The sequence below is a fragment of the Haemaphysalis longicornis genome, unplaced genomic scaffold (assembly GCF_048455015.1).
Source record: "Haemaphysalis longicornis isolate Haplotype H1 unplaced genomic scaffold, Haemaphysalis longicornis Haplotype H1 scaffold_3, whole genome shotgun sequence".
Taxonomy (NCBI): Eukaryota; Metazoa; Arthropoda; class Arachnida; order Ixodida; family Ixodidae; genus Haemaphysalis; species Haemaphysalis longicornis.
Window position 1 is genome coordinate 92,328,914 of NW_027526335.1, and position 23,873 is coordinate 92,352,786.

The following is a 23,873-nucleotide window of genomic DNA, read 5'->3' on the forward strand; positions in this document are numbered from 1 at the left end:
CTGGTTCACATTGACGTCTCGATGATGTTCATTAGTAGAGACAGTCGTAGGCCGGAGTCATTTATGTGTCCATTCCTAAATAATCCCAGCACGAGAGTCACCTGTGGCGCTGTCATACCAGTCGTGCTAGGCCACTATTCGGAGAATACGTCGCTATTTGCGCAAGTAAGGACGTGTCTAGTAGAGCTGGGTCTGGTTAAAGGTTCGGGGCGGTGAAAGCACGGTGGCGATTGAAGGTTGGACATGTCCAGACAGAGTGGCGGAGGTCGGCTGGAAGGATTGAGTGACAATAAGGGCATTGGGGAGGAAGGCGAGGCGTGCACCATTTACAGTGTTTGTGACAAATTTGTTGATGAAGATCTGGCCCCTACGTGGTAAGGGGGGAATTTTACTTAGGTAGCCTAGTAGAAGTGAGGTCTTATAGTCGTTGGCGTCTACCCACTTAGTAGCGATGAATCCGCAACGACGGAGATGGTGTAGACTGTAGACGAACGAGATGGTTCCTCGGCAGATACTAGCGGAGTTTGATATATTTTACACTCCTGCGCGGCTGCATGATCCGCCTGGTTACCAGTCGAAGTCAGCTCGTCGCCACTGGCCAGGTATACCCAGTCAAAGCGGACAGTTATGTAGTTCTGTTGAAGAATTTGCACTTGATAGAGAATTTCATGCACTATCGGGTTAGTGGTGGTGTGGGAGCGAAGTGCTTGTATGGCCTCGTAGGAGTCCGTGATGAGTCGAAACATCGCCTCCTGTATTTTACAATTGATTTAATTGCAGGGTTTAACGCGCCGACGCAGCGCAGGCGATGAGGCGCGCGGTAGTAGAGGGCTCCGGATTAATTTTGACCACCTGGGGATCTTTAACATGCGCCGAAATCTCGTACACACGGGCGTTTTTGCTTTTCGCCTCCATCAGAAAAGCGGCCACCGCGGCCGGGAATCCAACCAGCGTCCTTTGCTCAGCAGCACAACGCCTTAGCCACTGAGCCACCGCGGCGAATGTATGCCAAACGCGTCAGCCCCGTGGCCCCGTGCGGCCAACCAAGCCCTTGCCTTCTACTCCGGCCTCCTATCCTTCCCAGTTTTTTAGCCACGTGACCGGTTAATCTTTGGGCGACGCGTGGTGGAAAGCAACGTAGACAAAACTTGCTCTCCCGCGGTGCTGAGTTTTCTAACGCTGGCGAGAGCGCCGTTACTTCGGTAATCTCAAACATCGGTTGCCTTGGCAACCAGGCACAAGCCGCTCTCGAATTTAGTAACGGTTGGGTAGTAACCTTACGACATGTGGGCACTTCAGGCGTACCACCAGTACCACTCACCTCCACTGGGCGGTCGATGCATTGGTCGAAGCCAAGGTGGGAGTGCCGTAGTAAATAGAGATTCACACATTATTGTATGAAACTCTATGCCGTAGTAGTGTCATACAGGAGGGATGATACAGCGGCGTTAAAAGCGTGCAGTTCTGCTTCAAAATGTGGGGTCCATCTTGGCGCAATATCCCGACAGAGCAGGAAGCTCGGGGCACGTCCATGCAAGGTCTACACATTTAGGGGTCACGCTGGCATAGGTGCGCCAATTTCATCTGCAGAATGCGTGTGAAGCTTTAATGACCATTTGGAAATTTGCTGGATGTGCAGGTTCAGTGAAAATGACCTAAATCAAGTGGTCCGTGTGCGGGGCGGACACGCGTTGTGACAGCGATGGTTGTGATCAAGGAGGCTCGGAGCGTTGTGATTGAACCGTGATTGAACCCCATCCGCCCGTTGGTTTATTCAGTTTATTTCCCATCCTCCGCCTCCTTTTCCTCCTCCTCCCCTCTTCCTCTGCAAGGGGTGTTCGACCTCTCCCTTCTGAATAAATTCTTCATTCATTCAACGATTTTTGAGGACCTTGACTTCTCCTTCTCAGCAGCTACGCCTTGCCGCTAGGAGCGCTAAAGTTTTTTTACTTCAATGATGCGTCAGAGGCATGATGCTCAACACGTCCAGGAATGTCGTTTTAAAATGGCATCGTGTTTCGCGCGTCGTACTAGCACCGCCGCTGTACTTCAGCGTGTTTTCGTCGTTTCAAATACGATCTCAGCTCCTGCAACCGTTTCACTAGCGCTGTGATATACTCAACCGCGAGGTCGCGGTCTGCATCGATTAGCTGCTCCGATCAGCCGCAAACAGAGATGCCTCTGCAAAAGAAAGTGTAAGTGCGCTGTTTGTCTTTCCCAACGCAAACTCAAACTGTTACTGTTCGTTACAGGGAAAACCTGACCAATGTGCGCTGCCAGAAGTGCCTGGAACTTGGCCATTGGACTTATCAGTGCACCGGAAAGCGCAAATACTTACACAGGGACTCAAGAACGACAATTCTCAAAAACAACATGAAGAAGCAAGCCCTGGCGAAAGCTGCGCAATTGTACGTACTGTGGCATGGCCTGCTGTCTTCTCATTTTTAACACAGCATTAAGAAAATTTGAACCAAGGTTCCCTCGCTGTTTGCCACCGTGTCCTGTTTCTTCAATCAGAGCAGTGCTTTCTTTGTACCGGTCCCAATGCGATCCGCGCGTCCGGCACCGCGCGGGCGTTACTCGGAGTACTTGTCAGTAGGGTGACTGTGGTTCTCGTGTTTTTTTGTGGTCCACAGAGAAGTTATTAGGTGACTGTTCGCGACACGGGCTTTCTGGAGGGCGTAGAGATGTATTTCGCTGCCAAAAGACACTGGGATTTCTCGATTATCAATACGAGACCGACTGCCAACTGCCCAGGACGCGACCCAGCGCTCGGACTTTCCCATGCATTCCTGTGAAGCCGTGGGTCCGAAGGCGGTCGTCGGACTGCTCACGGTGTGGTGAATCGAAGCTTCCCACTGATTCCGGTCCAACTAAACAGACTTTAAGTCAAATCACGCCGTCTCTTAAACGGTTGCCTTGCAAAGATAAACCGTACCCACTGCTCGAACAGGACAGCAACCACAGAAGCCGTTGGCCTCCCCCGCCCATCGAATAACAAAGGAAAAAGACGGTAATCTGAATAACTAAAGATCTGGCAAGGGAATTGCAGAAGCATAAGAACAAAACCAAGACCCTTTAGCAATGCGTTGACTCTGTCCATATTCCTCTGCATTATTACGTTACGAGAAACCTACTCTCCAGTTAGACTCCGCAATTCCACGGCTCACGCAACAGGCTCCGGGCATAATACTTGCACACAAAAGAGAAGACGGAGAAGCCATTAACTAGTGCATCACCTAATATGGACAAATTTGTATGCTTTAACTAGTATAGCTCTACAATACTGCCACACCATTAATAAAAATGGGAAGCTTGACCATGTCCTGTGGTACCTCAGTGCAGACCATTGGCAGATCCAGAGGGGGGTCTGGATGTTCTGACCCACCCTTTAACTTTTGGCTTTATACACCCAAGAAGATGATGTTTCAGATCGTAAAAGTATAGTTGATGGGTTTTTATATTGCTGGTATTTTTGGTTTTACAAAATTTCGGTGAGAAAGAAAAAAAGGCTACCATCTTCCCTCTCTTCATCATCATCATAAGTGATGCAGATCGCACAACCTGGGGCTACATATATGTAGGCAAACAGGGCAGCTCCCCTGTGCTCTGTGCAGAGGAAGAAAGCCCAATTGTCTTGACACATCTGAGAACGCACACAAGCATAAGCAACACTGTCACGCAAGGCACATGCCTTGACCTCACCTTCACGGGAAACCTTCCCACCCCACTTTGGTACTCCCAAAGAAAACCTTAGAAGTGACCTCTCCACCATCAAAACAATGCTTAGAAACACAGAATACAGGAACCGGTTGGATGAACCCAGAATATTGAGAGAGGTTGCACAAACGATGGGCGAAAACGGCCACCTTGCGTATACACCAAATTATACTCTGGGCACACTCAGCAAAAAATTAATAGTACCTCACTTGCACTCCCAACATTGACCCCAAACTCCTTCACCTCTGGGGAGCTGGTTGGCACTCAGGTGGACATGGAAGATGTAAAAGCATAACAGAAAGTTCACGCATTGCATTGCCCTTGACAACAAATGCAGCGACCTATAACTTGTATTCACTGGCGAGGCACGCATGCAGGCACCCATGTGAGTGCACCGTTATTGGTTACATCTGGCTCCGCAGGATGGTGGTACTTGTCTGTGCTAAGCACATGATTTGTGTTAGATGTTACAAACTCTACCCACTGAACGCAAAGTAATGGCTAGAGTACAATGTGAGTGCGATTAATAACAGCTCTGCTGACACCACCGTTGAGAATTGGGTGGAAATGCGCAGACAACGTACGCCGGTGTTTGGTTTTTTGCGCCATGTGGGTGCAGTGGCATAAGCTGCGCCATGTCCGTTGCCAAACAAGGAAATTGACAGCTAAACTTTTCAATGAATACCACCTATATGGCTGAACTCCACCAACAAAACTGGCTCACAATGCACCACACATTGTGAGCCAGTTTTGTTGGCACAGTTGACATTACCAAAGCATGGAAACCCCTTCAATACCCTGTCGACACACATGAAAAGCTATCGGGAAATTAGTAAAACCGTGCAAACCATTCTACAAACGTTCCCAGAACCACAGACGACCTCCTCAAGATACTGCAACAGCTATACCTCCCCATCATCCCTCCATGCACGGCTACCAAATGCGTTGGGGAACCCAACTCTGGCTTGACAGACCCTTCGAAGTACCGGTGGTGCTAGTGGCATTTGCAGGATCAGGAGAAAACGCTATGTCAGACTAAGATCAAATTTCAAAGCATCAGCCAACCTCGACCACGCCTCCGCACTATTTTTTACAGAGTATATGAATGGATCATAGGACAAAGGAGTCTTACCTTAGAGTAAAAGATGGCTGAGGGATGCCTAATCCCTAAATCAGTTGGAAATCTGAGCATAAAAAGCCTCCAGCCTATTTTCTTCACATGTCAAGAAACACCTCAAACACATCATTCTCGCGTGGCCCCAATACGACCTCAAAGACATCGAACGCATTCCATAGTCGATGTGCCACTTTTGCTGCTGTCTTTTGACCCATGACATCTTCATCCAACTTAAGGAAGGTGTCATCGTGCAAGCAAACAAGTGCGCCTCCAAAGTGGCTTTAGCCCTCAACCCTAAGGGCACTTTTCACACTGTAAGCCATGACGTCATCCTACACCACCTCATCAACAGAATACAATGTGTACAATGGGTTTACAACTATGTGAAGAACTTTCTTGCAAATTGCTACACTATTTGGAGAAGCACAGTCAGTCCCCATTCCCTTTGAAGTGCTCACAAGAGGGAGCTGTGTGCTCACCCCTCTTTTCCAACATTGCACTAATTGGCCTCTGAAAACTACTGAACGCCATTTAGAACTCCCACCACACACCCCACGCCAACGATATTACAGTGTAAGCGGCGTGGGATCAAGAAGTGTCCTACAAGGCTGCTTTTAACTAGCCACTGTGTCCACATTTGCACAACCAAATGCAGCCTACAGTGTGCCCCATGTAACTTAGTACTGCTATTAGTTTGTAGAACAGATGGGAGGTAAATACAAGAGCCAAGCATCGAGAGTTAGGGGACCATCATCACAACTCCGCTGCAGGTCAAGATTCTTGGCATGAACTTTCACGAGCTCCGCCATCCTCTTTTGAGAACTAACCAACACTGGAGCAATCATGCATGCGCTTTAAAGAATAGTCGCAAATACTGGAGGTATGAAGAAGTGATATATACTCCGCCTTATTCAATCTTTTTCATGTTTCCTCATATACACAATCCCTTATTACACCGTCACTAAGAGTGAACTAAACAGTCCAGATACGATAATCAGGAATGCCTACAAGCTCTCGGCGTCCCTGTTAGCACAGCTGCCAACAGACTTCTCAAACTGGGGTGTCCACAGTACTGCTGAAGAGCTCGTAGAGGCCCACCTTGTTAATCCACGACACCTCTTCACTTCTGCAAAGGCAGGTCATCACCTTCTAAATCGCTGCAGCTACACCATCCCTGGGTAACTGCCAAGCAGAAGAGACAACCCAAGCAACGACCGATAAAAGATAATTCTTGCCCTGATACCACGCAGCATGCACTTTGGCGACTAAATAGAAGGGAGAGTAAGCACCTGAAAGGCAACTCTTCAAGCATAAGAGATTATAATTGCCCAAACCACGATGAAAACAACCACACACCCAAGGTGCCTGCAGAAGTTATGTGCACGGAGGAATATCCGAGACTGCCATGAAAATCACCCGACAGAGCACCCCTCAACGCATCAGTTGTTTCGAGTGCAGCCCACTCGACTCTGTGGTAATGTGGTGGTTGACATGACAGCCCGAGACATAATGGGCTGAGCACTGTGGGAAGACCAGCCGAGGATGCCATACGCTCTTTATCTCCTGCCAGTTGCTCAACACTATAAATTAGACAAACACGCTACACCACCTTCCCCCCCCCCCCCCCCCCCCTCTCCCCCCCCTCACACTCCTAGCACTAAAGAACAGGAATGGAGAGAGAGAGAGAGAGAGAGTAAATGTTTATTGAAAAGGAGAAGAGGTCGGCCTGAGAAATTGATCTTGGGCCTGCTACTTCCCTCTGGTGGGATGGTACTGGGGACAGAAAGAGAAAGGAATGAATATGGAAGGTATGGGAAATGACAATGAACGCGACAAATGAACTATGTACAAGCAGTAAAACCAATAAACGTCTCACGTACAACGGGGTGCTGAATCAGATGACTACAGTTTACTTTTCAGCACACGACTATCATAAATGAAAAAAAGAAAAGGAACTGCTCAGACATTATTTCGCAGTCTGTTCAATTTTGTCGCAACCTAGAGGCGAGAATCCAAGAAATGTAAGCAGGGCTTTAACGGCTAGGCTTTGCTTCAGTTTTAGATTCATGTAAACACCTCTCCACACCTTTGTGCCATGGTACCCTACCTGTACAGCTCAGAATGCTCTTATTGTGGGGCCGTCAGCACCCTGTACCACATTTTGTGGGCCTTGCGAAGCTTTCCAGAACTCAACAACACGACCTCTCCTTTGTGCTTTGAGAGGACCACTCACCTGGGGCCGTTTCCAGCGACTGTTAATTCTGAAAAGTGTTCGCCTTGAGTACGATGTCGCGAGCTCTGGCTCCACCCTCAGTACACAAGGGGATGCTGAGCAGTATCTTGTTTGAGAGCATTGACAAGTGCACGACATGCTCAGATTTAGTGCGACCACTTCCCTCTGGCGGTGCTCATCACGGCGAAACGGGCCAGCCAATCGTGGCAGCGGTGACTGAGCAGCTGTGAAAGCAAAAGCACAGCAAGCAGATGCTGAACACGGCCCAAGCTCTCGCTGCGAGGACCAGCTCCGACTGATCACTCGAGCGAAAATGGCGGCAGAATCTGCCAGAACACGGTTGTTGCGCTGCAGTTAATAAGCCAACTCAGAATTGCAAGGGTTTCTTCAGAATGAAGTTGTGTGTGCCGTGTCCTTTCGCGAGCCTTTTAGCATTTGAACCTTTTGAGTTTTGTCACAAGATACATTCCCATTCGACTTGTCACAAGCATCCCCCTGCTTTGGCAGCACTGTGAACTGCTCACTTTGTGCACTAAAATTGGTTCAATAAATGAATGAGCTGCAGATTTTTCCCAGTTTTGTAACCTATGCTTCAATCTTATACAATGAATTAGTGGTGGTGGCAACTGTCTGTGGCAGTGGTTCATATGTTCTACAAGTAGTTTGAAAGTGTGCAGGGTCAGGGTTGGATTTAATTTGAATTTTAAACAGCTGCAAGTGGCACAATACAATTCAGCCTATTCAACACTGTGACCAAGTGCAACTGCCCAACAATTAAGGTGGTGGTGGTGTATTGGCACTCTTAATACTGACCTGCCTCCCTTTATTCATTTCAGGAAAATGGCCCAGTCTACGAGACAAAGCAGTGAAAATTCATCCAGTGGATCGGATGGGGAATCATCCAGTGGAGACGAGTCCGACTCCAGCAGCAGTTCATCCAGCAGCAATAGCTCGTCCAGCAGTAGTAGTAGCAGCAGCAGTGACAGCAGCTCCAGTAGTGGTAGCAGCAGCAGCAGTAGCAGCAGCACATCCTCAAGTGCTTCGACGACAAAAAACCCACCAAAGCGGACCAGACACGAGTAAATCACATGCAAAGAAAAAAATTTTCTGGCTGTGGCTAACTAGTTTTATTCCCCCCCAACCCAAGCCTATCAAGCCAGTCCAGTTTGCTGGGCACAAATTTCTTAACTTGATGTTATGTACAATGCTTTTAAAAATGAAGACCGCTGGGCGCCGTGTAGTTGCGATGCGTACAAGCTGCCTCGCGGCGGTGCCATCGGATGATGCCCCTTCAGTCCATGATGTGGTCTAGCGGCTTGTTTTCTTCATAGTTTGCCCACATTTTGAAGAACAGGTTCTCCAAGCTCGCCGTGTAGGAGCGCACATTGAACAAGGGGCTCTCCATGCGTGCCGCCCATACCTTGGCTCGGATCGCCTTGAGGCTGCAAAGAGCAAAAAAAAGAGAGGACAGGTGAGTTTACCACCGAGCTAACATCAAGGCTTCGGCAGACGCCCATCTGGTTGGGAATGGGCACGGAGCAAGAATAAGATAGGAGGGGAAACGAAGCTTCCTAGCGCGGCCAGATAATGTCACAAGTGTGTCAGGCGCTAGCGGCGTCTGCCGCGGCTGAAGAAACTGCGCGGCCACCGCGATCGGCATTGCACTGCGCAGCCATGGAATGAATTGCTGCCGCTATCAGTTCGTCCATCAGGTGCCGCTACCCTCTCCTCCGCCGTCGCAGCTACGAAGCTTGGCAGTACGCCTTGGTCTGGTCGCGCGCCCGCGCTTGCCACAATAAGCCGTTTCGCCTCCTATATATTCTTACTCCGTGGGAATGGGCATTGAAGTGAAGAAAGGTTGGAGACGCCAACCACAAAATAAAACACAATGGTGTTCTGGCCCTCAGAATGGAAATGTTGCTCACAATCTGATGAAAAGGCGAAAACGCTTACCACGAATGCAAAGCAATATGGCCCCTTGGTCTCGGGCTGTAACGTCAATACATTGTGTATTTTCTTTTCTCTTCTTTTTTTTTGATGGCATCTTTGTCCTCACCCAGCTGTTATCGGGTGAAAACCCAAGAACGACCTTGCTACAAGTAGAATGCTTGGTTAAGTACTATACTTGGTACAACTTAAAAACGTCAAGGCCCTAAAGAGGCTTCCAAAGGTCACGACTGCAAATGTGCAATTGCTAGATTACGTGTGCATGGCAACATATATACACCTCAGCATAAAACGAGCCGCACCAACATGCAAAAAAAAAAAAAAAATATCTTTCCGACCAACACTGATATCCATTTGCGACTGACGCGGCCGGTGCTGTTCTCGGCTCTAGGGTAAGCCATCAGTGCACACATTCCGGCGCAGCGTATCTTTCTAGGGACGAATGTTGATCGTCGCCATCTGTCACACAAGCTAGCCGAGTTTGTCGGTATGGCGCTTCGTTTACAAGGTATAACGAACGCTGAAAAACACCCAGCGTCTCTGCAGGCGGAAACGCCGCTACATGCACGACTGCATTAAGCATCTGCCTGCGCAGTGCGCAAGGGGCCCACAGTGCGGTGTAAGCACAAATCGGCACACCCCACAGCAGCTCAAACTTGTCACCGCCCACCAGAGCAGGACTATAGTCGGTATTCATTGAAAAGTTTAGCTGTCAATTTCTTCGTTTGGCTAAACTGAAATGGCCACGGACATGGCTGAAGCACCACAGACATGGCGCGGCTTCTGCCACTGCGACCGCACGCCGAAGAAAAATATAACACCGGCGTGCGTCGTCTGCTCCGTTTCAACCCGATTCTCAACGGTGGGGTCAACAGAGTTGTTAAAAATAGCACTCACATTGAAGTCGAGGCATTACTTTGTGTTCGGCGGGCTAGAGCTTGGAATGTCCAACCCATATTATGCGCTTAGCACGGACAAGTACCGTCATCCCGCGGAGCCCGACGTAACCAGTGACGGCGTACTCACATGGTTGCCTGCATGCAGGCCTCGCTATTGAAAACAGGCAATTGCTGAAACTTAATTTATGAGTGTATGAAAGGGGGTGACAGTACAGTGAAAGATTGCGCTGGTGATTGCCGTAGGTGCGGTTTCGTAAAGCTGTGACTGAATAACTGCAACGATGTTAAGCCTTTTCTTCGCGACCTGGTCTCGGGACGGATTTGTTCACCACGGTGGCGCCGCATGCAAGAAATACTAGTGGGCCACTAGTCGTCAGTGGGAATGTTAAATTATTGTCGTGAGCGAGCGTGTGTGCTTGAGACCCCCTTATGTGGCATTCACACACTCGTTTCCCCCTTTCTAAAACTGACGTGCCGAGGAAAACACGGCCAATACGACAAGCAATGCGATCTTGCAGTGGCCCCCTTGCCGCGCAGTAGGCGGGGCATATGCGTCAGCTGCTTTTTTATACATATATATATAAAAAAAGGTGATGTACCACTGAGCGAAGCCAATGGTTGTGCGTGGAACGCCAGGGCTTTGGCTAGTATTTCTAGGTTACTGTGTTCGTAGCTGGTCTGCTCATAGCACCCACAGTGCTTTGGAGGCACTCAGAAAGGGATGCTGGCCTTTTTTAATGAACGATAACTCGCTGAATGCTTTTAAACCATTTTTGCAGGAGCACGTTCCTTGCATAATAGTACTCCAGCGACTGCACACATAAAATCACAACTTTTGGAACCCCTTTTAGGGCCCCCTTAAGTTGGCCCTGTGGCTTATCTATCTCACAGGCTGTTCATCACTGCAGCGCAAAGAGCACGTTAGAGCGAGTATTTTGATGTGATACGAGTCGTTTCTGTGATCTTTTCAGCCTTAATCTGCTCATAAATTACCGCAGCGACAACAAACAAATTAGGCGAGAAAAGCACAGGGTGTCACACTCTCATGGGTCCGTTGCTTCGACGGAGTATAATACGCTAAATGAGCTATTGCCACTTTGCACAAAGTGTCGCGGAGTCGTCATCTAGGGGGCCACTACTCACTAGTCGCGGTCGGTGCCGAGCCGCACGGCGATGTCCTGGTACTCGCGGCGCGAGCGGGCCACCAGCTCGGGCACGCCGAGGCAGTGCAGCTGGGAGGCGGCCACCCGGGAGGCCAGGGTCTCGCCGGGCCAGGTGACCACGGGCGTGCCGGCCCAGAGCACGTCCATGCCCGTCGTGTGGCCGTTGCACAGGGGCGTGTCCAGGCACACATCGGCCAGCTGGCCCCGGCGCACGTGCTCCTCCTTGGCGGCCACGTTGGAGAAGATGATGCGGCCGGGCTGCTGCAGGCCCTCGGCCTGCGCCCAGGCCTGCACGTGTGCCTCGCCCACAGCGGGGAAGCGCAGCAGCCAGAGCACGCTGTTGGGCACCCGCTGCAGGATGTGCACCCACATGCGCAGCGTCGCCGGGTCCAGCTTGTACAGCTGGTTGAAGTTGCAGTACACCACGGCGTCCTCCGGCAGCCCGTACTGCTGCCGGCACGTCACCAGGATGGCCCGGGGGGCCTCCTCGCCCGTAGCTGCCCGCGTGTTCACCTGCGTGCTGGCCAGCCCGTTGTGCACCAGCACCCCGTTCACCTGCACACACACGTCTCACTCGCACACACTTCGTTTCGGGCTTGGTCAAAGATACTTCAACCCACAAGACAGCGCCATCTAGCGGCACCGCCATTGGACAGTGGAGCAAATTTGGCAGCACAGTGCTCGCGCAAAAAAAGAAAATACTGCCTCAGTTTTAGGCAGCACCATCCAACATCCAACACATCCAAAGCATCCAACACACGGCAGTGCCACTAACCTGTGCCTGAACCTGTCCTGAGCTGATCATGGCTTGAACCGTGGTCGGCAGCTCGATGACCGTCTTGACGACCTCCACTCGCTCGCCCTGCTCGGCGGCAGCCACCTCCCGGATCTTCTTCACCTCCGACTTGTCCATGATGGGGGACAGGTCCGTGGCATTGACGATGGAAACGTTGTCAGGCACTTCGCCGCTGCCCTTGAGCCGGGGCTCCCGGGAGTCGATGATGGCCCGCTCCATGAGGTGGGGAAACATGTTGCGGTGGTCGCCCACAAAGAAGGTGTGCGGCATGTAGGCCAGCTTCTCTGAGTACTGGCCCGCCAGCTGCGGTGGAGAGGTGATGCGGTCCGTGACCAGGTAGTCCATGAAGGGTGCCCCGCTCGTTCCGGGGTAGCCCAGCCACATGGCCTGCACCGGGGCCGGACGGAGGGCGAAGATTTCGTTGCGCGCACCCTTCGTGTAGCCGTTCATGTTGACCAGGATGTGGATGCCGTCGGCGTGGATGCGGTCGGCCGCCTTTCCGTTGCACGGTATCTGGGACAGGTCCACGAAGTGCTCCGCCTCGGTGGCCACCTTGGAGCGGAAGCTGGTGCCGTCGTCCGGACTGAGGGCGTAGCAGAAGACCTCGACGCGCGACTTGTCGTGGAAGCCCGGCACGCTCTGCATCAGGTGCGAGGTGGGGTGGTTGCCGAAGTCCGAGCTGACGTAGCCGACACGGAGCCGGCCCTGCCTCTGGTGTGGGTGCTGGTAGGGGCCCCGATGCAGGACCTGGACCTTCTCGAGGCACAGGTTGGCGTGGCGGGCCGCGATGGCCTTGCGGAACTCGTGCGACAGCGGGTACAGCATCGAGTGGTGCGGGTGCACCGAGGGCAGGCGGTTCTTCTCCAGCTGCTCCGCCACGATGGCCACCAGCTTCTTCATGCGGCCCTCGTAGTCCGTCCAGTCGCACACGATCTGCAGGCAGTGGGCCAGGTTGCAGTAGGCGTCCGGAAACTCGGGCTTCAGCTTCAGCGCCGTGCGGTACGAGGCAATGGCCTCGGGGATGTTGCCCGAGTCCTTGTGGATGGAGGCCAGGTTGGAGTGGGCGTCGGCGAAGGCCGGGTTGATCTGGATGGCACGCGAGTAGCACTGCAGGGCCCCCTGCACGTCGCCCATCTCCTTGAGCGTGTTGCCCATGTTGGAGTAGGCGTCGGCAAACGTGGGCGAGATGCGGATGGCTTCGCGGTAGTGCAGGAGGGCCTCGGTCAGCTTGCCCTGCTGCTGCAGCACACTGGCCAGGTTGGAGTGGGCGGCCGCAAACTCGGGGAACACCTCGAGGGCCTTGAGGTAGAGGCGCGTGGCCTCCTCGACGAAGCCCTGCTCCCGCTTGATGTTGGCCAGGTTGTTGAGCGAGTCGGCGTGCGTGGGGCACAGGCGCAGGGCAGTCTGGTAGCAGTCCTCGGCCTCGGCCACCTGGCTCTTCTCCTTGAGGGCATTGGCCAGGTTGCAGTATGCGTCGGGGAAGTTGGGCTGCAGGTCGATGGCACGCCTGCACAGCAGGGAGAGGGAACAACATCATTATACTCGTGTGCCAGTCAAGAACGGTAATAGCCTGGATATCGCTCCACCAAAGCGACGGGATCGAATGTCAATGCACACACACGGTTTGAAAATAGATTGCGCGTAATGTGCAACATCATTGGCATTTTTGCGGCACTTTACAATCAGATTAAGTCCAAAGAGTTACGGAAACGACTTGCGTCACATTCGAAGTACTCGCAGTACTGCACTCTTTGTGCCGCATGTAGGAACAGCCGGCTATGATGGTGAGACGCAGGGGAAACTTTTGTCATCATTCTGAAGTTGTACCCGAGTATAGACACCAGCATTGTGCTCAAATCTCCTCCTGAGCCTCTGTCTCACCTGTAAGTGTCCACCGCAAGGTCGATGAGCCCCTGCTCGTAGTAGACGCAGGCCAGGTTGCCGTGCACCACGGCATTGTTGGGGCTGAGGTTGAGGGCGCGCAAGTACGCCGCCACTGCCCGGTCAAAGATGCGCGCCTCCTTCAGCACGTTTCCCAGGTTGATGTAGGCATCCAGGAAGTTCGGGTCCAGGGCCACCGCCTGCACAGATGGCAGGAACCTTGGTTACCGTCTAGGCTCTGCTTGTGAAACAAGTGCAACGATGCATGGGCCGTTATTTTTGTTAACAATGATTTGGCATTTGCCTCTTCGGTGTCTGTGGCAGAAATGAGCACCCCTTTCTGAAGCTCCACTCTCCAGGTAAGCTTACATTTCCTTTTCTGTAACAATTATTAGTAGCAATGAAGTAATCTGAAGAATAACACTCAGTTGTTCAACACAAGCTCACAAAATGACAGCATTCAAATTTGGTGAAAACGCCACCAGTTGTATCTTTAGCAAAAAAAGTTTTCTCTCACACCTAAAATGTGGTCAATTTTCCCATGGTAGCAAAAAAAGCTTCGCATCTAAACATACCTAGAAAACAAATTTTCAAACATTCGATGTACTGAATCCGTATTGTGAAACACTCGGGGCCTCTTAAACACTTCTCTAGGTACTACACACCTTTTAAAATTCAAAATGCAGCCACCATTAACACTTGGCCATTGAACCCCCTGTAAATGGTGCAATTAACTTTTTCGTTACTGCGGGAAATTGACCAATTTTGAAGGGTCTAGCAAAACATTTTTTTTGTGCTATACATATTGGTTAGGCACACATTACAGTGACGCAAAATGCAGATTATTCCACGCGCTTTCCAATTGCACCAGTTTTATTAATGTTTTCCTAAATAATGATTCCGAAAAAAATTATCGAATTCGAAATTTTTGTCCACGTGTCGAAGAAAATAAGAAAAAGTAATTTGTGAGTAATAAACCACCAGTAGTAGAAAAAATTTAGAATATACATTTTGTAGATGGACATTTCAAAAACCCGTCCTAGAAAAAAAATTGAGTTGCGCAGTACGATTTGTCAGATATAAAAGAAAATGTTAGCCCACAAGGTTCTCTAAAGAAATCTGGTGGTTTGACATTCTTAAAGGGCCAAATGAGCCTCCACGTGATGTAAAAACACTTTGTCAATGATTATGACCGGCACAATATTGAAGGCAAGCTAGCCATGTGAAAAAATCCGCTTGGAGTTGAGAACCAAATGCTTTGGTGGATGCTTGTTGACGTTCTGATGATCACTTATCAGTCAGAACTTTCATTTGCGGTTAATTATCATGTTCTGACCCACTATGGTAGCCCTGCTTGCAGGAATAAGGTACGATGCGCTAGAATCATGCCCAGCAAGCTTTCACCAAGCCGCCGTCGGGCTGTGAAGCGGGTTCAGCACTACGAGCCTATTACATTGCAGCGCCACCTAACAATTTTAAAAAGAAACAAATACAAGGCTGTTGGAAACTTTGTCAGAATAGAAAGTACTACTAAGAAGCGACACTAGACCTCCGGAAATACCCTCATATGAAACCGAAACTGGCTGGTGAACAGCTGGCGGTGTTCAAGGCCAATTGGAAGCGTTCTCCTCGTCTGAACTGATACCCGACGACTTGGTGCTATCGTTTGACTTTCAGCGGAAGCTCTTATAGCAGAAGCAAGGTGTAGGTAAAGTGGAAGCGCGAGCGGCATGCTTGTTTTGAAGAGCAGTAGCAGGCAACGGAGGCGCCATGGCAAATGAACTTGTAGTTGGGTAACTGCGTAGTAGCGCCAAATATGAATTTCGCAATGCGAAAACGAAACCTAAACTGCTGGAAACTAGTTGAAAATGTCAGGCACACTTACTAGATGTGCGGGGGACCATCAGAAATAAGCTTTGGGAGAATAAAGCTGCCATTTCTCTGAACCAAAGATCATTAGTGAATAGCTGGGGCCATTTTCAAGTAATTATCGCCTCTCAACGCTGTCAGATTACAAAGCTGACCCCATTATTTGGTATTTGACTTGCCAGGTGCCTTTTGACAAAAAAAAATATTATGGTAATGCAGCCTAACCACGACCTGCATCCTTTTTTTCTCAAGTGCATCAGCCATGCCCCCTTCCTCAAAAACACACGCACCTCAGCCCGCAAAAAACGCCCTCAAAAATCACAATGTCGCCGGAGCAGGAAAATTTAAACTTATTCTAAAAGGGCAGTGCCTAGGCTAACTACTGGCGGCATTAGGTGTACGAAAAACGACTACAACATGTCGAAATAGGCAATATAAATCATCGATCACCGGTGATCGATTTGAATAGCCGTGGTAACGAAAGAGTTAATGGGCCGAGCTGACTGCACCTGCCCACTACAGCCCAAAACACGCCTGTTCATTATTACGCTAGAAACAAAAACAACTGACATCGGTTTCTACTCGACATGAATAATGGGGAGAATAATGCTAACACCTTCCAATAGGAAGCTCTAGAAAAGGGTAACTGAAAGAAGTGTAAAAGAGCGGCCCACCTTCTCAAAATGGTGGATGGCGAGCCATATCTCCCCTTGGGCATTGAACACGCAGCCTAGATTGCTCCAGGCCACAGCGAACGTGGGGCACGTCTCGATGGCCTTCAGGTAGCAGGCCTGTTGTGACCCCACAGACAGCAGATGTCAACACAAGGAGGGCACGGGCAGGGATGCGGGGAGTCGAGTGGTGGTGTCGCGCGCGCCGCTTTGCATTGGCCGCAGTGCGCTCGCGCTGGGACGCGGGGTGGGACGCACATGCTTGTTGCCGCTGGGCGCCGCGCAGGAGGGGGAGTGTGTGCGTGCGTGTGTGTGACAACCATTGCCGCAGCAGCGCGCTCGCGCGCCAAGAGAAGCTGGCGGGGCTCGCACCACCGAGCACCTCTTCCCGCACCCCTGGCATCATCGGCCAGCCCAGAAGCTCTGAGGAGGAGGAAGAGGGCAGAAGAGGCGCTCGGACGGCAGCCCCGCCAGCCCCTCCCACTGGGGACCACAGAGAAGCGAAAAAAAGGGGGGCAAACCCGGCGTCAGGGAGCAAGACTGACCGGGCTTGCTGCCGGATTACCACCGCTGGGATGCTGGGGGAGGGGCCGCCGCAGTCTTCTCAATCCACCCGGGTTTCTAACGTGGCCGCTCGGCTGCTCGCTGCGCTACCAACGCTATGCTCCCAATGTGATGCTTAGAGAGAGGAGAGAAGAAAAGCCACATTAGTAGGGCTCCCGCAGGGGGAAGAGAGAGGGCGGGCCACACAGCGCACATGGCGCTTGGCAGCACCCGCCCTGGCTGCTGCCGCACGCCCAGGGCTTGGCTGGCAGGAACCCCGGGACGAGCCAGGGCTCGTTCGCGGCCACTAGCCAAGCTGGGAGCACGGCTCGGCAGTAACAAGGCAAGCTTCACACACTCGGCAGACAACACGGAGGCAACTTCACAAGACTTCAGGCTGGCTGACTGACCTGCCGGCAGAGGGCCCAAGAGTGCGGAAGAAAACGCGACTCCAAAGCAGATAGAAGGCACACTCGCAAGGGCAATGAGCCTTCCAGCCGCGTCTTAATCTGCACACTTAGCACTCTGGCTGATAACACGTCGTGAAACTCATCTCACTGCCTGTTCTGAATTTAACAGCTCTTCCTACACTTATGTGCAATCATGACCTTCAGGGGGGGCTCGAAAGGCAGGCAAACGTTAGGTTGACGAAGAGTGCAACAGAGAGATATTAGTCTGGCCGATTGCACATAAAGTAAGTGCACTGCCCCTGCAGGAGGAACAAACTGTGCCAAAAGTGAGGCTGTCTCTTGGGCGTAACTCGCGCTGCCGCACGCTGCATCGCGATATTCCGTTTCGAGGTAGGTACAAGCCGGGCACTTTCCCACTGCAATGCAGAACGCTAATTAAACATCTTGAAATGCTGTGCCCTGCCCCTGAACCGACAAAGAAGGTACCAAACCACCCTTACTTACAAAAAGAATGCATCGAATTGAGCCAAGAGTACATGTTACAGTAAAGTAATTGCCGGCCTTGAGGGGAAAAAAAATGGCATTGCTGGGGCTCAAACTCAGGCCATCAGTTCCAAAGCCCATGATTCTACCCTTAGGTTACAGAGGCCAAACAGCAGAGTTCTTTTACCAGTGGTTCAAAGGAATAGGAGTGTTCAAAGCTGCTGTGTGCATAGAGGAAGCGCTGGGCTTGTGCCTGCCTGGAAACGGAATGCCGCCGCCGCATCGCCTCAGCTGCCGCCACTTTTGCCCACTGCCCAAGGCACCAAAGCATGCCTAAGCAGCCAGGCTACAGGGCAGCTGTTGCTGCTGCCTAAACGCTCGCACGAGGCTGCAGAACGCTGCCCCTAAAAACGCACGCGCATCACTGCCGCCGCCGCGCCGCCGCAAGCGCATTGTGCCACGCTGCTGCTGCTGCTCTCGCTGCCGCAGCGCTTGTTGGAGGCCCAGTAGTGTAGAGCGAGCGCCGCGCTTGCACGCTTTGCCAGAGAACGGACAATCAAAGAGGCAAACCAAGAGTCGGAGGGGAAGAAAAAAAAATTTGAAAAGAAATGAAGGGGGAAAACTTCAAACTTCTGGAAGGACGCCGAATGTTGGCAAAGCTTGCTTGCTCCTCTTTTCCAAGCCGATTGCCTATGAAAGCACTGAACAAAGGAGCAAGCCAACTGCCCCTTTTCGGCGACCAAGAGGTATTGGAAAACGCAAACGCCGCTGCGCCGCCGCCGCTGCATTGCAGTGCCTGCGAGAGACAGCCTTGCTTCCACGGGCAAGCCTTCCAAGGCACTCCTGCAGGGGAAGCCACCCATGCTACTCTGTTAGCAAGCTGGCACTAAAGTCTAGCTAGGCGGCCAGATGGCGGCATTGCAGGCTGGTGGCCGCAGTGGGCCGACTTACCTTGGCTTCGTCTAGCCTACCTAAGGCTTTCAGCAAGTTCCCCAGATCACTGCGAACGCAGTACAGATCCTGCAAAGAGGCAAAAAAAAAATAATAATAATAATAATAATTAAAAAAAGGCCCAGTCTGAATTGGAGGTCACAGAATGCCGGCACAGGTGAGCGACCACTCGTGCACTGAAACCTTCGAAAACTACACGTACGACAGACGTCTCTAGACCATCAAACCTCAATGGCACACCCAGCATTTGCGACAAAAGTAGGCGCTGAAATGAGGCATGCTTAAAGATAGATCAAGAGAACTGTCCCATGGTAGGGCTGGTATAAAAGGCAGCTGTTGGATGTTAAAAATGCAACCTCTAAGCTGCCATTCCTTTGCACCTTGAAATAGCCCGCTAAGGATATTACGATCTGCACATACAAACACAAGACTAGTCCTTGGAGCAACTCATCACTTGTCTAGCACCAAACAGGTGTTACGTGTGTAAATCATTACCAATTAACTTGATTTTAAAACTGCAAGCATATCAGAGGGTGCACAACAGAAAAATAAGAATACCGTAGAGTTCCGAAAGAATGCCCACCCAAAATACACAGATATCAAGCTAGAAATACAGGATGGGCAATCTTTCGGGTCAGGTGCGAAAAACTACAAAAAAGTGGCCGCACTGCCAATCAAAACTGCGGACATATCAAGTACAAAATGCGAGACGGGCAAATTTTATGGTCAAGTGTGGAAATAACAAGTAAGTGAGTGCATCAACACATGAATAGATGACACAAGTTTATTTCGTTCACTTGTCGTCGCTAAAAGCATCAAACGATGCATCGCTGTCCGAGTTTAACACGAGCTGCAGCACTTCGGCCACCAAGCTCTCCCAAGTTTCGGGACTGCCCCGCCGGTTATTGTGCTCGCAGAGGCCAGGCGCTGGTTGAACTCACCGTCTTCAAAACCGTCGAGGTTTGTTGAGATGCCTAAGACAGTATCTCCTCGTTCTTCCATTCCTCCAATCGACTGATTGATTGGTTGTGGGGGTTTAACGCGCTGACGCAACGCAGGCATTGAGGCGTGTGCCGTAATGGAGGGCTCCGGATCAATTTTGACCACCTGGGGATCTTTTAAGGTGCGCCGAAATCTCGTATACACGGGCGTTTTTGCTTTTTGCCTCCATCAGAAAAGCAGCCGCCGCGGCCGGGAATCGAACCTGCGACCTCGTGCTCAGCTGCACGACGCCTTAGCCATTGAGCCACCGCGGCAGGTATATTCCTCCAATCCACTACCCCTTCCTCCTCCTCTTGCCAGTCAAGCCAGAGAGGTTGCATCTCTCATTCAAAATGAAGATATCAATGGTGTTCGCGGCCACAGGACGTTCTTGCGGAGGAAGCTCCCCGGGCTTTTGAAGGCGCCGAAGCTAGTGCGATCTTATGGGGGGTGGGCGCCAGAAAATTGAATATTTCACCCCTAACAGGGGGTGGGCGTTCTCTCAAAACTTTACCGCATCTGTGCGTACATGCCATGAGGAATATGCGCCTGGCAGAAGTAAATGGTGAAGCCACTCACCGGGTTGTACTGAAGTGCGGACACGTAAGCCTGCACTGCCTGTTCCATGTCTCCGGCGGCCACCAGAGCCGCTGCCAGGTTGATGTAGCCGTCGATGAAGTCCGGCTTTAGCCGCACGGCATGCCGGTAGTTCTCCAATGCATCGGATAGCTGGCCCCGCTCCTTGTACACGTTGCCCAAGTTGGAGTACGCCTCGGCCAGCAGAGGGTTCTGCTTGATGGCCAGCGTGGAGAAGTTGGCTGACCTGCAAAGAGGGCTGCACTCAGTTGCACGCACTGCAGCACAAAAATGATGGAGGTGCGGCGACACTGCACTGTGCATTCCCGTCACCATTTCTGTACAAAAGCTGGGCAGCAGCCGACCCAAAGCACCCACGTAACGCAGACACGTTACACTGGATGCGATTCATGCAAAATTTGCGACCTGTCTGGCCTGCCCAGGGATGCAGGGGCCAAAACTAACTGAAACCAAAACAAAACAAAACTGAGCAAACACGCAACATGGCGCCTATATTCTGAATTCTTATTGTGGTTATTTACATTTTAAAAAAAGGTGCTGCTGCAGAAGGGGCGAATGAATAAAGACCGTGCTCACTTTTCGAGCCGCCGGCACTGGAAATGAATGGAACTCAGGAGGAGCAGCACGCCAGTGTTGGAAGGATCCTGCCGCCACAGCTGCATGCAGTGGCGCTCGGCGTTCTCATAATCGCCCGCTTGGTATTCCCGGTGAGCCAGCTCGGCTAGGCCTGCAGAAAAAGAAGCAAAAAAGGAAGAGGTGAATTTTTTTTTTTTTCTCATACATGCCGAAGCTACACGCAGACTATGAAGTGCATCGTTAAGGGGGCCCCTGGAAACTTTGGCCATGAGGAGATCTTCAACACTTCCAAAATCCCAACGCAAGGGTGTTTTCACCTTTACCTTTATCAGAAAAGTGGCCACGGCAGCCAGGATTGATTCCTTAAACAAATCTCTCGGGCAAGTTGGTGCATTATGATTGAAAAATAGAGCGCTTGCCCCGTCGTCCTTCTTTACTGTCGGGGTCTAGGTCGCGCTCTATTTTTTCAATCAGGATTGATTCCGCGCCCTTAGGCCCGGCGGCAAAACTACTTAGCTGCTGAGCCAGTGCAGCGAGAAAACTGTGTTTTGGGGGGAGCCTAAACCAAGAGCACCAATGTAGTAGAGGGCAACAGATTAACCTAGCCCACCTGAGGTCCGTTATTGTGCTTCAGAACTGTGTACACGTAGGCGCTTAGTTTTCGCCTACATCAGAAAGATGGTGGCCGCAGATGGTAATTGAACCCATGACCTTATGCACAGTAGCACAATGCCTTAGACGTCAAGCATTCACAATTCAAACGTGGCTAGAAGAATTATTCCCTTAACAAAGGAGAATACAATAATAGACCTTAGTGAAAGTTGAAATTTTTTCTTGTATGCATTCCCGCCTCCCCCTTTAAGTTCAACTTGGTCATGCCTATTTGCATGATGTCTACTGGGTAAAAAATAAAGATGCTAAATTGGGATAAAATTTGCTGCTTACTTTTTTTGGCATCGATTTTTTTTAAATTAGCAGAATTAAATTTTGAGGATTTCAACAATCATTAGTTTCCGTAGTGTGCTATTACTGCGGTGTCTCATCTACTAGTTTTGAATTCCTGTTGATCGATGGCAGGTAATTTTGTATTTCCCAGAACCAGGTCGTAGTTAATCACCCTACTTACTACAGTGAGCCTACAGAAACTCGTATATTGAAGAACTCTTATTACATGATTTGTTAATAACCTTTCAAGGGGGAAAAAAAAGACAGCTGTTATAGCTAACACTGGTTTCGATTCCGAGCAGATCAATCATTACATAAGGATGTTACTGCCACCATGCTAGGTAAACCGGCACCACATATAAAGCAAGCAAAAAATAGAAACTAGCAGCGCCTTTGTACAATTCTCGCCAAAAAGCTGGTCTACATGACGGTCTTTTGACTCCGGAACTGCTAATCATGAAAAACTCGCGAGCTTCAACTATGCAGAAATTGAGGCAAAGATCAGCGTGAAAGGATCAATTCCAAAATCGCGAGCTTCAACTACGCAGAAATTGAGCCAAAGATTAGCGTGAAAGGATGTTGCATGCAGCGACAAGACAACGATGGCAAAAAACAAAAAGAAACTTCGCCTCTGCGAGCTTTCGGAACAGGTTTAGTGGTTTAGCTTTTGAGCCTCAAGCAGCACAGCCAAAAAAGAAAAAAATGCCCCAATGAATTTTTACACGATCCCATTGCCGATGAGACAGCAGCTACGAACGTGGCACTTCACTCAGTTCGGCTCCGAAGCATATTGTAGGCCATCATGGCGTGATCCTGAATTCAGGTGTAATGGCGCACGGTAGCCGCGTCATGGGCGCCCATTGTGCAGGAGAAACGGGGCCGACAGGAGAACCTTGACAACTTAGGAGACCGCGAGGTGTGACGTATTGGAGGGCTTTTTCCGCGAGAACGGCCACGGCGCTAACGTAACAGCTGGCTCATACGGAACGGGTATTGAACGCGGACATGCGCGAGTACAATGCGGGAGGGGGGGGGGGGGGGGGGGGGGGTCACCAAATGAACTTACTCTGGAAAGCCGCAGCCGTAGACGTCATCTCACCGGAGACGGTCACCTCGTGCCAGCCCTATCGGCAGAAAAATTGCAAATGAGCACTTCGCTGCAAAGACAGCAACGCAAGGGCAGAACGGAACGTCACGGGCAAGTTTCCGGTGGCCATCAGCATGACCTCGCAGCCAACGCAACTTCCAATTTCGAAGGTTCTTCGCAAATGCCGTTACTAACTAATACAATGCATCGCAACAGATGCCGCACCTGTGCACGGCGCACACGCCGATCGTTAGCAATGTGACCTAGAGGACACAGTGACACAGTCAACTGCTGCAATAAGTTAAATGGATCCGTCGCTAGGCAGAGCTTTCGTAGACAAAGCCTACCGCGAATACCCACGAATTCGAGCCAACTCCTGCCGGGAGAATCACGGCCACCATTATTTCGCAACCCCAACTGCCCTTGCTGAGACTAGTAAGCCTAAGATTGCCGAAGACATTTTTTGGTCACTTTAGATCGCTGCGCATGTCATTTGCAATCGAGATTGGCGTCGACGACCGGTCCGCAAACCCGGAGCAAGTCGGTTAGACCACTTGCAAACAGAGAGGACCATCAAAGACACTTACCGTACTTTATTGAAAACGGTGGAACAGAAAAGACAGCGGTGTTGCGTGCCAGGCCTAAAGAAGCCCGAAGATCAAAGCTCCAGCGTGGAATAATACGTAAAAAGCTCCGCCGCGCTCCTCCTGTGCGCTCATGACGCCATGATGACGTTGTGTTGACGGAAGAGGCAGAAAGAAAGGTAATGACACAGAACAGGGAGGATTTGAGCACGAACACGTCACGGCTCCAGCAAGATGGTAAACGCTGCAAACCGTAAATACACGAATAAAGCAAAATGAACGATAAATTATTTTGATATAAAATATACAAATAATAAACAAAGACAAATTTTGATACCGCCGTTAGGTGGACGCAAGTAGCTAGGTTTGCCTAAAAAAAAAAAAACAAGCGACTTTAGCGCCGTCTATTACCCGTTGAAT

General features: G+C 50.7%; 2 protein-coding genes across 3 annotated transcripts; one reads left to right on the plus strand and one right to left on the minus strand.

Moving 5' to 3' along the window:
* The first annotated feature begins 1,974 nt into the window (after window positions 1-1,974).
* On the plus strand, window positions 1,975-8,153 carry LOC144174866 (uncharacterized). The gene is made up of 3 exons (XM_077703815.1): window positions 1,975-2,195; window positions 2,253-2,408; window positions 7,907-8,153. Exons 1-3 carry the CDS (start codon window positions 2,176-2,178, stop codon window positions 8,151-8,153), a joined length of 423 nt encoding a protein of 140 aa, XP_077559941.1. The 5' UTR covers window positions 1,975-2,175.
* A 20-nt stretch (window positions 8,154-8,173) lies between these two features.
* On the minus strand, window positions 8,174-23,617 carry Sxc (O-linked N-acetylglucosamine (GlcNAc) transferase sxc). Of its 2 annotated transcripts, none has more exons than XM_077703811.1 (10): window positions 23,457-23,617; window positions 22,849-22,906; window positions 20,838-20,988; window positions 20,244-20,487; window positions 18,684-18,752; window positions 16,300-16,416; window positions 13,757-13,956; window positions 11,855-13,382; window positions 11,060-11,634; window positions 8,174-8,512 (listed from the first exon to the last, which is right to left on the minus strand). In XM_077703811.1, the coding sequence occupies exons 2-10, from the start codon at window positions 22,874-22,876 to the stop codon at window positions 8,362-8,364; spliced, it is 3,063 nt and encodes a 1,020-aa protein (XP_077559937.1). In that variant the 5' UTR covers window positions 22,877-22,906; window positions 23,457-23,617; the 3' UTR covers window positions 8,174-8,361. The 2 variants fall into 2 exon arrangements, with proteins under 2 accessions (XP_077559937.1, XP_077559935.1); XM_077703809.1 differs by having other exon boundaries at window positions 20,244-20,499.
* Between the last annotated feature and the right edge of the window lie 256 nt (window positions 23,618-23,873).